The 11,026-nt window shown below is 27.7% G+C and overlaps 2 protein-coding genes across 3 annotated transcripts; one reads left to right on the top strand and one right to left on the bottom strand.

The window, feature by feature from the left end:
• Nucleotides 1-5,333: 5,333 nt before the first annotated feature.
• On the top strand, nt 5,334-8,528 carry LOC106758842 (protein ABA DEFICIENT 4, chloroplastic). The gene is made up of 6 exons (XM_014641835.2): nt 5,334-5,550; nt 6,162-6,396; nt 7,552-7,652; nt 7,896-8,024; nt 8,107-8,195; nt 8,272-8,528. The coding sequence occupies exons 1-6, from the start codon at nt 5,506-5,508 to the stop codon at nt 8,417-8,419; spliced, it is 747 nt and encodes a 248-aa protein (XP_014497321.1). The 5' UTR covers nt 5,334-5,505; the 3' UTR covers nt 8,420-8,528.
• A 1,010-nt stretch (nt 8,529-9,538) lies between these two features.
• Nucleotides 9,539-10,755, bottom strand: LOC106758912. Of its 2 annotated transcripts, none has more exons than XM_014641923.2 (2): nt 10,689-10,755; nt 9,539-10,095 (listed from the first exon to the last, which is right to left on the bottom strand). In XM_014641923.2, exon 2 carries the CDS (start codon nt 10,089-10,091, stop codon nt 9,813-9,815), a length of 279 nt encoding a protein of 92 aa, XP_014497409.1. In that variant the 5' UTR covers nt 10,092-10,095; nt 10,689-10,755; the 3' UTR covers nt 9,539-9,812. The 2 variants fall into 2 exon arrangements, with proteins under 2 accessions (XP_014497409.1, XP_014497408.1); XM_014641922.2 differs by lacking the exon at nt 10,689-10,755 and adding an exon at nt 10,514-10,533 and having other exon boundaries at nt 9,539-10,098.
• Nucleotides 10,756-11,026: the final 271 nt, after the last annotated feature.

Below are 11,026 nucleotides of genomic sequence, written 5' to 3'. Positions count from 1 at the left end.
ATTAAGTTTTTTTTTTATATTTAAAATGTTTTTTTTAATTTATTCAATTTAGTTATTTTTACTGATAATGTTTAAATTACTAATTGCATTAGTCCATATAAAAAAAATAGAATAAACTCTCATACAATAAAACTTATAATAATCGACTCATATCATCAATTCATATCATTATCTTGTTTCTTGGTGATGAAAAAATGATACGAATAAGTTATTGTAAACTCTATTAATAATTAATTCCATTTTTTTTATGTAGATTTGATGTTATTAGCGATTTAAACATTATTAATAAAAAGAATTAAATTAAACAAACTCGAAAACCTTTTAAGTCTTGAAACCTAATTTCACTTAAATTTTTATGCAAAAGAATTGTGATGGTATGATGAAGTTGGACACGGCCTGGTTTTGCGTAAAGAAGAAACAAAGTGTGGTGATCTCTGAGATCTTCTTTCACTTCTTTATATATTAATGCATGAAGAATTTGGGAGTGTGGCACGTGCTATCACTATTCTTCTTACCTTCTCGCGACAATAATAAAAGTGACCAAGCATCTACCCTCTGTATTTATTATATATATAATACTTGTCAACAAAAATTGCAGGTGACTCATACAGTGGTCTTATTATTATTATTATTATTATTATTAAATGTTTAAACAATGAATTGATAATTAGATGGATAGATCAAACAGCTAGTTCCAAGTTGAAATGTACGCTCTGTTTTAACCAATATTTTAAGAACATTACTATAATGTAGAGTATCTTTTTTAAGGATAAAATGAAATCAATATATTAAAGGTTGTAAACTAAATCATATGTATTAAAATTAGAATGATTATCATTTTATTAGTGGATATATAAAAAAAAACTACATTTTAGTTTTAAATTAATTTATATACTTAGTAATTATACTTTAAAAGTGTGGGAGCTTTTATTATTAATGGTTTATTATAAAATTCATGATTACAACTTTCAAATTGTGCATAGTGATTTTCTCTTAGTTAGGCCTGTATAGTACATGGAATCAACCTTAATCAATTCAAATTCTTCTTTAGTTGTATTTAGGTATTTTTGCTTATTTCTTATTGTCAAAATAACTACATTCAATTCAAAAATTACCATAAATAAAATTAATTGACTCAATTTATATGCTCTAGGGTCCATACTCACACAATAACTTAAATATTCCATAATTCAAAAATTTAACAGCAATTAATAACACAAAATCTTCTAATGTCCACATCAACACAAAATTAACAAAAATGATTAGCATCAGGACATATTTAACTCACACCACAACATCACTTAATTTCAATATCAATGAATAAAAATAATAGTTAACTTCCAAACTTGAGTTTTTATTATTACAAAACTCTACACACTCAAACTTTGAAAAAAAAAATCATATTAATTATCTGAATACATATTAATAGTCCATTATAAATAAATATTCGTCTTGAATTCAAATGAATAAAAAATAAAAATAAAAATAAAAATAAAAATAAAGGATGAATTTACTCTAATTCTTGAATGGATATAATTGTTGTTCTCAACCCTAAAATTCCTATGGTACACTATGATCTCTGTAGAAATAAATAAATTAGTCAAAATCTTAAAAAAAAATAAAATAAACTTTTAGAAAGATTGTAACTTTTATAAAATGAATTTTAATTAACTCATTTTCTACTTTTATCTTGATTTTTTAATTATATAAGTTTTACAAGTTTACCTTGATTTTGTGTATTTTCTACATTATTACATTAATGTAAGTTGCTACAATAAATATTATTGATTAATATTGAAAATAATCTTGATTGTATGAAATCAAATTATTTAAATATTTTGCAATTGGTATATATATGATTTTGTTTGGAAACACAGATGATGTCTTTAGATATGATTTTTAATAATATTTTTATTTACATGCTTTTATAATTATCATTGTTGGAAAAATCGTAATATTCTTTTTGTCAAATTATATATTTCAAGTCTATTTTATATAAGAAACTAAAGTTGATTTTCTTAAACTTTTATGTATTAAGTAAATATATAAAAAAATTAAAATAGATTATATTTGTTAAAAATACTAACATATTAAGTATAAATATCTGAAAATTTAATTTTGACCTACTTTATTATCTAACGATATAAAATTATTTTCAGTTTTATTTATTTAAAGGTTAAAATCTTTGGATAATCATTATATTTGTAAAAAATCATATTTGTACAAAAATACAAAAATATTAAAATTGTCTCAATTGATTTCTCAATTTTAAAATTGTGTAACAAATAAATAATTTCTGTTAAATACTAAGAAAGATCATCGACATGCTGAGCTGTTTAGGGAAGGACGTGTCAATTAATTTCCATAGCGTATGTGTTTTTTCACCACTTTTATTATGAAATGATGATACATATTATATATATTTGAAAATAGAGATATGAGTTGATGAGATAATAACTTTTGAACTAGAACAAGAAACTGAAGAATTAGTATAGGAGAATTTAAACTCCACCTTATATCATAATTTAAACCTCATAATCGGGGATCAATTGAAATACCTGTTAATAAAATAATTTAATAAAATATCGGTTATATTAGTTTATAAAATAATTTAATTTTATAGATGATTGAAATTTTAGAATAAATAGTATTGATTACAAATTAAAATTATTCATCAATGTTCATTAAAGCAATTCAATAGTAATTGCAGATTTAAATTTCGATTAATCTAACAGTTATTTTGATATCGAAAACATGATCTGACAACTAAGAAAAAATTAATTAACTATTAAAAGAAATTCAAAATATCTTTTAATTGTAGAAGTTTTTTTGAGGTAATTACAAATAAACTTACCTTAATAAAAATATTCGATCAATTTATTTAAATTTAAAAACTACCTTAAAATCACTATAAATTTCTCATGACCAAATAAATTATTCAATTTAAGAAGAAAAAAAAAAGTAAAATAGTCCTTGTCTGTGTGAGAATGAAGAACGTCACTATCATTCCAAATTTTCAATCCACAACCTTATCGTAACAATGCGAAGACAAACAACACTTATGTAACTTTTTTTGGTATGGATTATTTTATATTATTTTTTGTAATTATGTTAAACTATCAATTAGTATAATTTTAGATAATATTTTGAAAATTTAATTCCAAAGTTTAATTTTAAATTAAATTTTTTTTTTTTGAAAATATATTAAATTTTTCAACTACTTTGGTTTAATTATTAAAACGTCTAAATAAAAATCACAATATTTCTAGATCAATTCAATTTTATCTTTTTTAGTAAATGCTAAGTTATTGGTTTAAGACATTTAAGACCATACTTGATATTAGAAAATAAACTTTAATTGAAACAATTTTGGTTTCGACTAAAATTTGCAAATTGACATTCGTAGTGCCAATTTCACTTTTTTTTTTTATCCTAGTAGAAAATAGTATTATTCACTTTCTTAAATAATTATTTTAAATATAGAAATAAATTATGTTATTTGTTACTTCTATATTTAAAAGTACATAAAGAGAAGTAGAAATAGCCAATATTTATTTTCTTCAATTTTGAAAGTTAATAATGGTATTTTCAATTTCCTATACGGGTTTTTAAAGAAAATAAACGTGTTTTAATTCTCATATTATTTATGCCAAAATTGTACAACAACTCTGCATTTTATTCTTTTTCTCCATCTATCATGATTTAGCATTTGATAAGGCAAATATTAACTTAATTATATTTTACTTTACAAATATTGTAAAAGTTTGTTTTTTTATTAGATAAATAATAAATTAAGTATAATAAATACTTGTATATTTTATTTTTAACATACTACTAAAAACAAAATATTACACAAAAAATCTTAATTTTGTTCATCTTGTTTAATTTGTGTTAATTATTAAAGTAATTAACTATATATTTAATTTTTAATAATTATCGTATTAAAACGAAAATAAGATTAAAATATAATTATTTAAAAAAACCTTTATTTCTTGATTTATTTATTTTTCGTAGATTTAAAAATATTTAATTAACATTAATTTTTCTTTGATGAATTTACGAAATAATTAATACATTCAATTATATTAATTATTAACAGAATTCAAATCAAAGTAATAAAATAAAAAATATAACACAACTATATTATAAGAAAATATAATATATATATATATATATAATAAAATAAAAATATAGTATATATATATATATATTTTTATTTATTTATTTATATTTCCAGATAATGCCATAATTAAAATATTATACTCACATTGATATAGTGAGTAATTTTAGTGAGAAAAGAGCATATGAGACGCAATAATAATATTAATGAATTTTAATCTGCAAATCCATACATAAATGATTTTACTTTAAGTGCATTTAATTATGTGTTTAATGTACACAGATAACTTCAATTAATAAAATAGAAATATTATACCTCAATAACTTTATGTATCAACTTCCAAAGTTTTAAAAAAATTATATATTTTTGTCAATCAAATATATTATTGTTGATGACTTTTTATTGTGTAATTTCATTGTAAAATTATAAAAATGATACATTTAAAAAGAAAATGAAACATGAATAAGTGTTGATACGATTTTAAAATAAAGAAGTTATATTTTACTAAAACGATTTTATTGTTGATAAATTAAAGTTATACAAAATAATAATAACTTCTGTGAAAAAATAAAGTCGTTAACTTGAAATAGTTATGTTTAAGTTTAATCACAAATAAAAAATAAAACTATGTGATTGTGACTAGTTCTATTGAAATAAATTAAAATTATATTACGTTGAAACAATTTTAGTTTTGGAATGAAATGAATTGATATCATATGTTACAATTTTAATTCTTTTCATAATAACATTCAAATAATTATATTATTACCCAACTCTTTTTTATTAATGATCAAACTTACATATGTTATAATTTTAATTCTTTTAAGAATAACATTTAAATAATTATATCATTACACAATTTTTTCTATTAATGGTTAAACTTAATTAAATTTATCTTTGTGACAAGACGTCATTTGTCTATACTTCAATTTGTCAATGACATCAACTTGTGATATTAGATACACTTAATTTTTTTTATATTCATTTAATATTATATTTTTTATTTTTCTTTTAAATATAAAATTTTATATTTTTATAATCATTTTATTTTTATATTTTATGTTAAATTCCTAAATAATTTCGACATATCCGATGTTGATGGGGGACCAGTTCAAGAAAGAGAAATAAAGTACTTTCTGATTTACAGTGTTTAAGATAAATTTCATTTTCTTGTAAGAGAAATGAAAAAAAAAAAATTAACATTTTACTTCTTCTCTGCCATCCAATTCCAACCATTTAAGTTCCTCACTTCTCCAATGTTTTGCTGAGTTGTTCTCTTCTTTCTACCAAAATCGGTCAGTCTTCTTCACAATAATACTATTGTATATGAAGAAGTGGCCACTGTTGCAGAATCACTTATTAGCTCTTTTGCTTTTCCTTCAATCATGTCTTTCTCTTCTTGCCTTTCCCATTCCCCATTGACACTCAAGGTACACTTTCTCTTAGCTTTCCTATTGCTGCCATTGATTTCTAATTTTACATGCAATTTTTCTTCCACCTTTTTGCTCATTCGCTACCTTTTATTTATCACTTATTTTCTTTCCTGGCTTCAGCTCATTTCCCCCATGCCCACTAGATTGGAGTTTGATTCCCTACGTTTGAACTCTAAAGTTTTAAACTTTGAATGGTTATTGGACCGAAAGTGGCCATTTTGCGTAGATTTCAACCACCTAAGCATTACCAACGAATTGGGCATTTGTGAATTTATTTTTTTGCTTTGCATGGTTGTTTGCTTGTTTTGCTTTGCATGGATCTATTCTAGGCGCTTGTTGGTGTAGTAGAGTTAAAAAGGAGTTTGTATTTCTGAACTGGCTTTTCCGTGTCTTCAAAAGCTCTAAATTCATTCAGTTCTGTGGGTTTGTTCAAAGAGTCCTTGCGTGTTGAAGTTTCATTCAAATAATAATCTGCACAACCTGGTTATTTCCACTCTAGAAAAGGTTTAATATAATTTATTCGTATATATGGATAGCATAAGGTGTACTTTCTGGGCTTAAGACAAACTGTGCTTATAATTGAGATTCTGTTTGTTTCATTTTGGCAGCCTATAAAACCTTGTGGTTCTGTTGGGATGAGGCAAAATTTTGCTTTCTCTTTCAGAAGTAATTGGCCTGAGCTTTGTAACAGACACATTGTAGGGAGTAGAAGGTTGCAGGGAAATTTACCAAGGGTCAACTTAAGTGGAGATTGGAGTTTCATAGGAGGATCCAAAATTGTTATGAAACCAAATGCTACAAGATTGCTTCATTATCCAAAAAGGGGTCAAATGCAAGCTTCATGTAACCCTCTTATACTACAGCTTCTCATTTTCAAACTCATTTTGAAAATAACGTGTGTCTTGTGCTGGACCAAATTTATTTAAGAACCAATTGAAGTCTCTGGTATTTTTGATGTGGTGATACTTTTCTGTGTCTCTGAGCAACTTACAGGTGAAATTGGAGGTTTTATAATTAGGCCTCTTTCCTCTAAATTTTTCTCATTTTGACCACCCTGGAAAATTTCACTGCATTCTGATTTATATAAATATCATTAGCGCAAGCTGTTTCTTCATTCATATATTTTGATTCTTATTAAAAAACTGTTGGATTTGTCTTGCCACTAAACTAATTTGTTTATCTCGAAATAGAGCACAAATTAAGGATTTGATTCACAGAATGAATTTACATGGTTAGCTTAAATTACCCCTCGTGTCAGTATATCTATAACTTAAATTACTGTATGATATACACGCACATTGAAACTACCGAGAGCTATAAATATCCGTGCATTGTCTGCATGACTTCACCAAGTGTTGTTCTTAGTTCAAGCTTAACCAAGTTACTCCGCTTTATTTTTTGAAATTTTTAGGGACCAGTTATTGATTTTAAGTTGTCCCTTTTGATTTAGTCTTCCCCATTTTCATGTGGCTGCCGATTCCGGCTATCTGTGCTGTTGTGGTTCCTACTTTTTCATTATTCTCTAGCATAATGTGACTTTGAATTTGATAGCCTTGAGGAAAGTCATTTTGTTTGGACAGAAAACTCTTTAATGTCGAATCTGAACAGCTTTTTCTAACATGGTGCTTAAAATTTAAATCTTGCTACTAGTTCTGCTCTTGAAGCAGATGTTCAATTTCTTGGAAAGGTATGCTAGGAATCAGGTTTCACTGAAGCTATTCAGCTGTGGTCTAAATTTCGTACGACCATTACATTCATTATGGTTGGGTTTAAAGTCTGCCTTTACCTTTCGATATTTTTCTATTTTACTGTTAAAGCAATCGATCACAATGAGTAATTCTAAATAGCAAAGATGTGCTTATTGTTATCTTAACTACTTAGACATTTTGGTAATCTGTTTCTCTTTGTATAAAGTTGACTGAATGTTCCTTTATTCTGTATAACTGATGGTGACTATATTTTTCGCCTGATACTCACTTTTCTTCCTTTCATTTTCAGGCTTCATAGGATCTCAACTTGCTAGCACTGCATTTACGGCTGGAACTGTAGCTGTTCTCCCATTTTACACACTTATGGTTCTAGCTCCAAATTCTGATCTAGTATGTTTCTAACTGCAGTGGAGAAAATTTACGACCAACGAGCACGATTCATTGCAACAACTTTGCTTTATTACATGTCTGTTTAGTTACCATGCAAAAATCATTCACATATATAATTATTTTCTATAGTAGTAAATAATCCTTGTGTGGAATTTGGATATTCTTCTTTCTCGTAAGCTTCTATTGGGTCTCTGATTTTGTACTTCACGTCTTTCCTGATTCATGTTAAGTGCAAAAATGCAGACCAAGAAGTCTATGGAGAGTAGTCTGCCATATGTAGTGCTTGGGATTCTTTATGCATATTTGTTGTACCTTTCTTGGACACCTGAGACAGTTCGATTGATTTTTGCAAGTAAATACTTGCTACCAGAGGTGTGTGTGAATGCATTCAGCAATGAAGTTTTTCTTCCCAAAAGAGTTGTATGCAACTGATAAATCTGAATACTTGATGCAGCTGCCTGGTATAGCAAGAATGTTCTCCAGTGAGTTGACTTTGGCCTCTGCATGGATTCACCTGTTGGTTGTTGATCTTTTTGCTGCAAGGTCGTGGATTTTATCTTTCTCTTGGTTTCTCATTCTTTACTTATTTATCTAATCCTATTTCTGGTTATGAATTCAGGCATGTTTTTCAAGATGGACTGAAGAATCAGATTGAAACTCGGCATTCTGTTTCTTTTTGCTTGTTCTTTTGCCCCATTGGGATTCTTACTCATATCATCACCAAAGCCATCACCAAAGCTGCCACAAAAGAGGGTCATGGTGTATAGAGGGCACCTGCTTATACCGAGACAACAAGGATTTCATTTCATTTGAATAAAAGAAGTTTGACGAAGTCATGTCTGAGTTGAACTCTTGAATTTTCTAGGTACTTGATATCTGTCACAAGTTGGTCCAAAGGGCCTTGCAATGAGAAGCAATTGAAATTTATGGAAAAAGTAGAACTAAATAAGGAGCAACTATCATTTTATTACTGAAAACTAAAATTGATTTTGAATATAGAGTCTAATTGTGCACAGAAAAAAAAAATTACTGCACCTTTGGTATGTCTATGTGGATTGTGTAATTGTTAACCTTTAATATATTTGAATTCCAAGGTTAGATAAAATGATATGAAAAAAGAAAAACTTTATAGAAACAAAAAATAGATGAAATTTCTCTTGCTTTCACTGATAGTTAGGTAAGAATGTTTTGTACGTAGGTTGATAAATGAGTCTTCCTGTTCAATGAATCTATATTATGGTTGATGGTAAGAAGTTGGCGTTTGGCTTTCGAATGGTTTTGGGAGCTGATTTATCTACAGGGGACAGAATCCTTAATGCGCTTTGAAGTTTTTGAAACAGTTTTATCATTTCTTTGCCATTTGTAGCTAAACCTTTTCAAATCTGGCAACGGCTTTTGTTAATTTTAGAATCACACCACCAACCAAATCAGAAATTACACAAGTACTATTTCACTTATTTTTACTACCGTTTTTATGATTCGGTTGAATGAGACATTATAAATAATGTTTTATTATGTTAAAATTCCAAGTTCAAGTTTAAGGTTCACAAGTAAAAATCAGAAAGTATAACACTAACAGTGAAGATCTATTAATTCATTAGTGTGAACAAAAATGGTGTCAATCTCTAACATGATTGGAATCAAGTCTTATTAATATCATGTCTCTCCAGTAAACTTCTTCCTCTATAAACATAAAAGTTATTCTTCACAATCATAACCTCTGAAATATCGTTGGATTCAATCAATCTCTGATCTTAAAAAGAATCAACATGAGTCAGTTTTTTAAAGGTCAACTATGTAATGTTTCTAACATTTGATAAACAGAAACATAGTTAAGTGTTAGAATATGTATCTATCTGAAATTCTTAGATAATAATTAATCTATATATTGTTAATCCTTTCTCACATTACTTTGTGTGTGGGCATAATACATCTCCCTGGACGTTAGTTAAAACCGCTGAAGTTCCACACTATACAACCACTAGAAGAAGAACCATACAAACATAGAACAACTGAAAACATATGAGCAGTGAAACACAGAGTCGGTACGTGTTTTAGTCTGTTACCAAAAGCTACATCGTAAATTTTCAACGAAGTAGGCGTTAAAGCATACATTACGTACAACAAATGATTCAGATCGATCAAACGATATAACAAAAGCTAAGTCAACTTGGTTTTCTTGGACTTAGCTTGAGGCTTCTCAGGAATATCATCAGCATCAACATCATCGTCCGAAGAAGCTTCTAATGACTCGTCTGGTACATCATGAGGAACATTATGCTTTGTAATGAAATCCTTTAATATGGTCATGCTTTCCTCTTTTAGTGAAACCAATTGCTCTGACAAAGAACCTTTTTTTGGCTCAACAGAATATGATTCTGAGCCAAGACGCAATGTAGCCTTTACCTGGGGCTTAGCATCAAAAGATTGTGTCTCCATCTGTCTTCTGAACATCAAAGAATAAAACAGAGGGTTAGATACTGATACAGATCATAGACAACAGAACTACAAAGAAAACAAGAACAAACTGTATATACATGTATATATTCACACATACACTGTAAGCATCAGTTGAGGAAAAGTCTTACATAACTATAAATTTGGATTTGGATTTCTTCTGAAACCCAAGAATAAGAAAACAAAAACATGAAGCTCAAACTAATTTGAAGCTTGGGAAATCCCAAGGATCAGGCTACAATTGGGGAATTCAGGTCCAAGGAATCATTTACATATTTAAATGGAACTCCAAAAAGCAACGTCTTTAAGCATACAAGGTTCAAGTTTCAGCGGAAATCCAAATATCAAAATTAGCAGAGACTACAATGAGTAGCCAACAATAGACATTTCTTCAAACAGTATACCTACAAATAAAAATAACACCTTGCAACGTTTTCAAAAACAGAACGAAGCGGAGTGAGTGATTAAGCTGGACGAATAAAAGATGGTGCGGAAAATAATACTGAAATTCGAACAAAAGAAAGACTCAGTTATAAAGAAAATTGAGAAAATAGGAAAACGAAGCAAAAGGGTTTTTACCTTCTCAAGAGCGTGGGTGGCTGCTCACTGAAAATACAGAAGGATCCCACACCCTTTTGTGCTTCCTGAATTTAACTTTGGACCAATGCATTTGGCCCACTTCAATTTAACTTGGGCTTTGAGCTACTTATAGGGGGTTACTCCCTGTACCTCCCCAATTCTAACCCCCACCCCCCATTCCATTTTTAAGATTTGTTTTATTAGTTTACTTTTTATATTAATTTTCAGATATTTTAATAATGGAATTTATATGTTTTGATGTATTATTTTTAAATATATTTTTAACGTATAAATGGGAGAGTGAGAGTTGCAGAGAGCGTTTGGAGGAGGAGCGTTTC

The sequence above is a fragment of the Vigna radiata genome, chromosome 4 (assembly GCF_000741045.1).
Source record: "Vigna radiata var. radiata cultivar VC1973A chromosome 4, Vradiata_ver6, whole genome shotgun sequence".
Taxonomy (NCBI): domain Eukaryota; kingdom Viridiplantae; phylum Streptophyta; class Magnoliopsida; order Fabales; family Fabaceae; genus Vigna; species Vigna radiata.
Note: the sequence above shows the minus strand (reverse complement) of the source record. Positions and strands in the feature narration are given on the sequence as shown.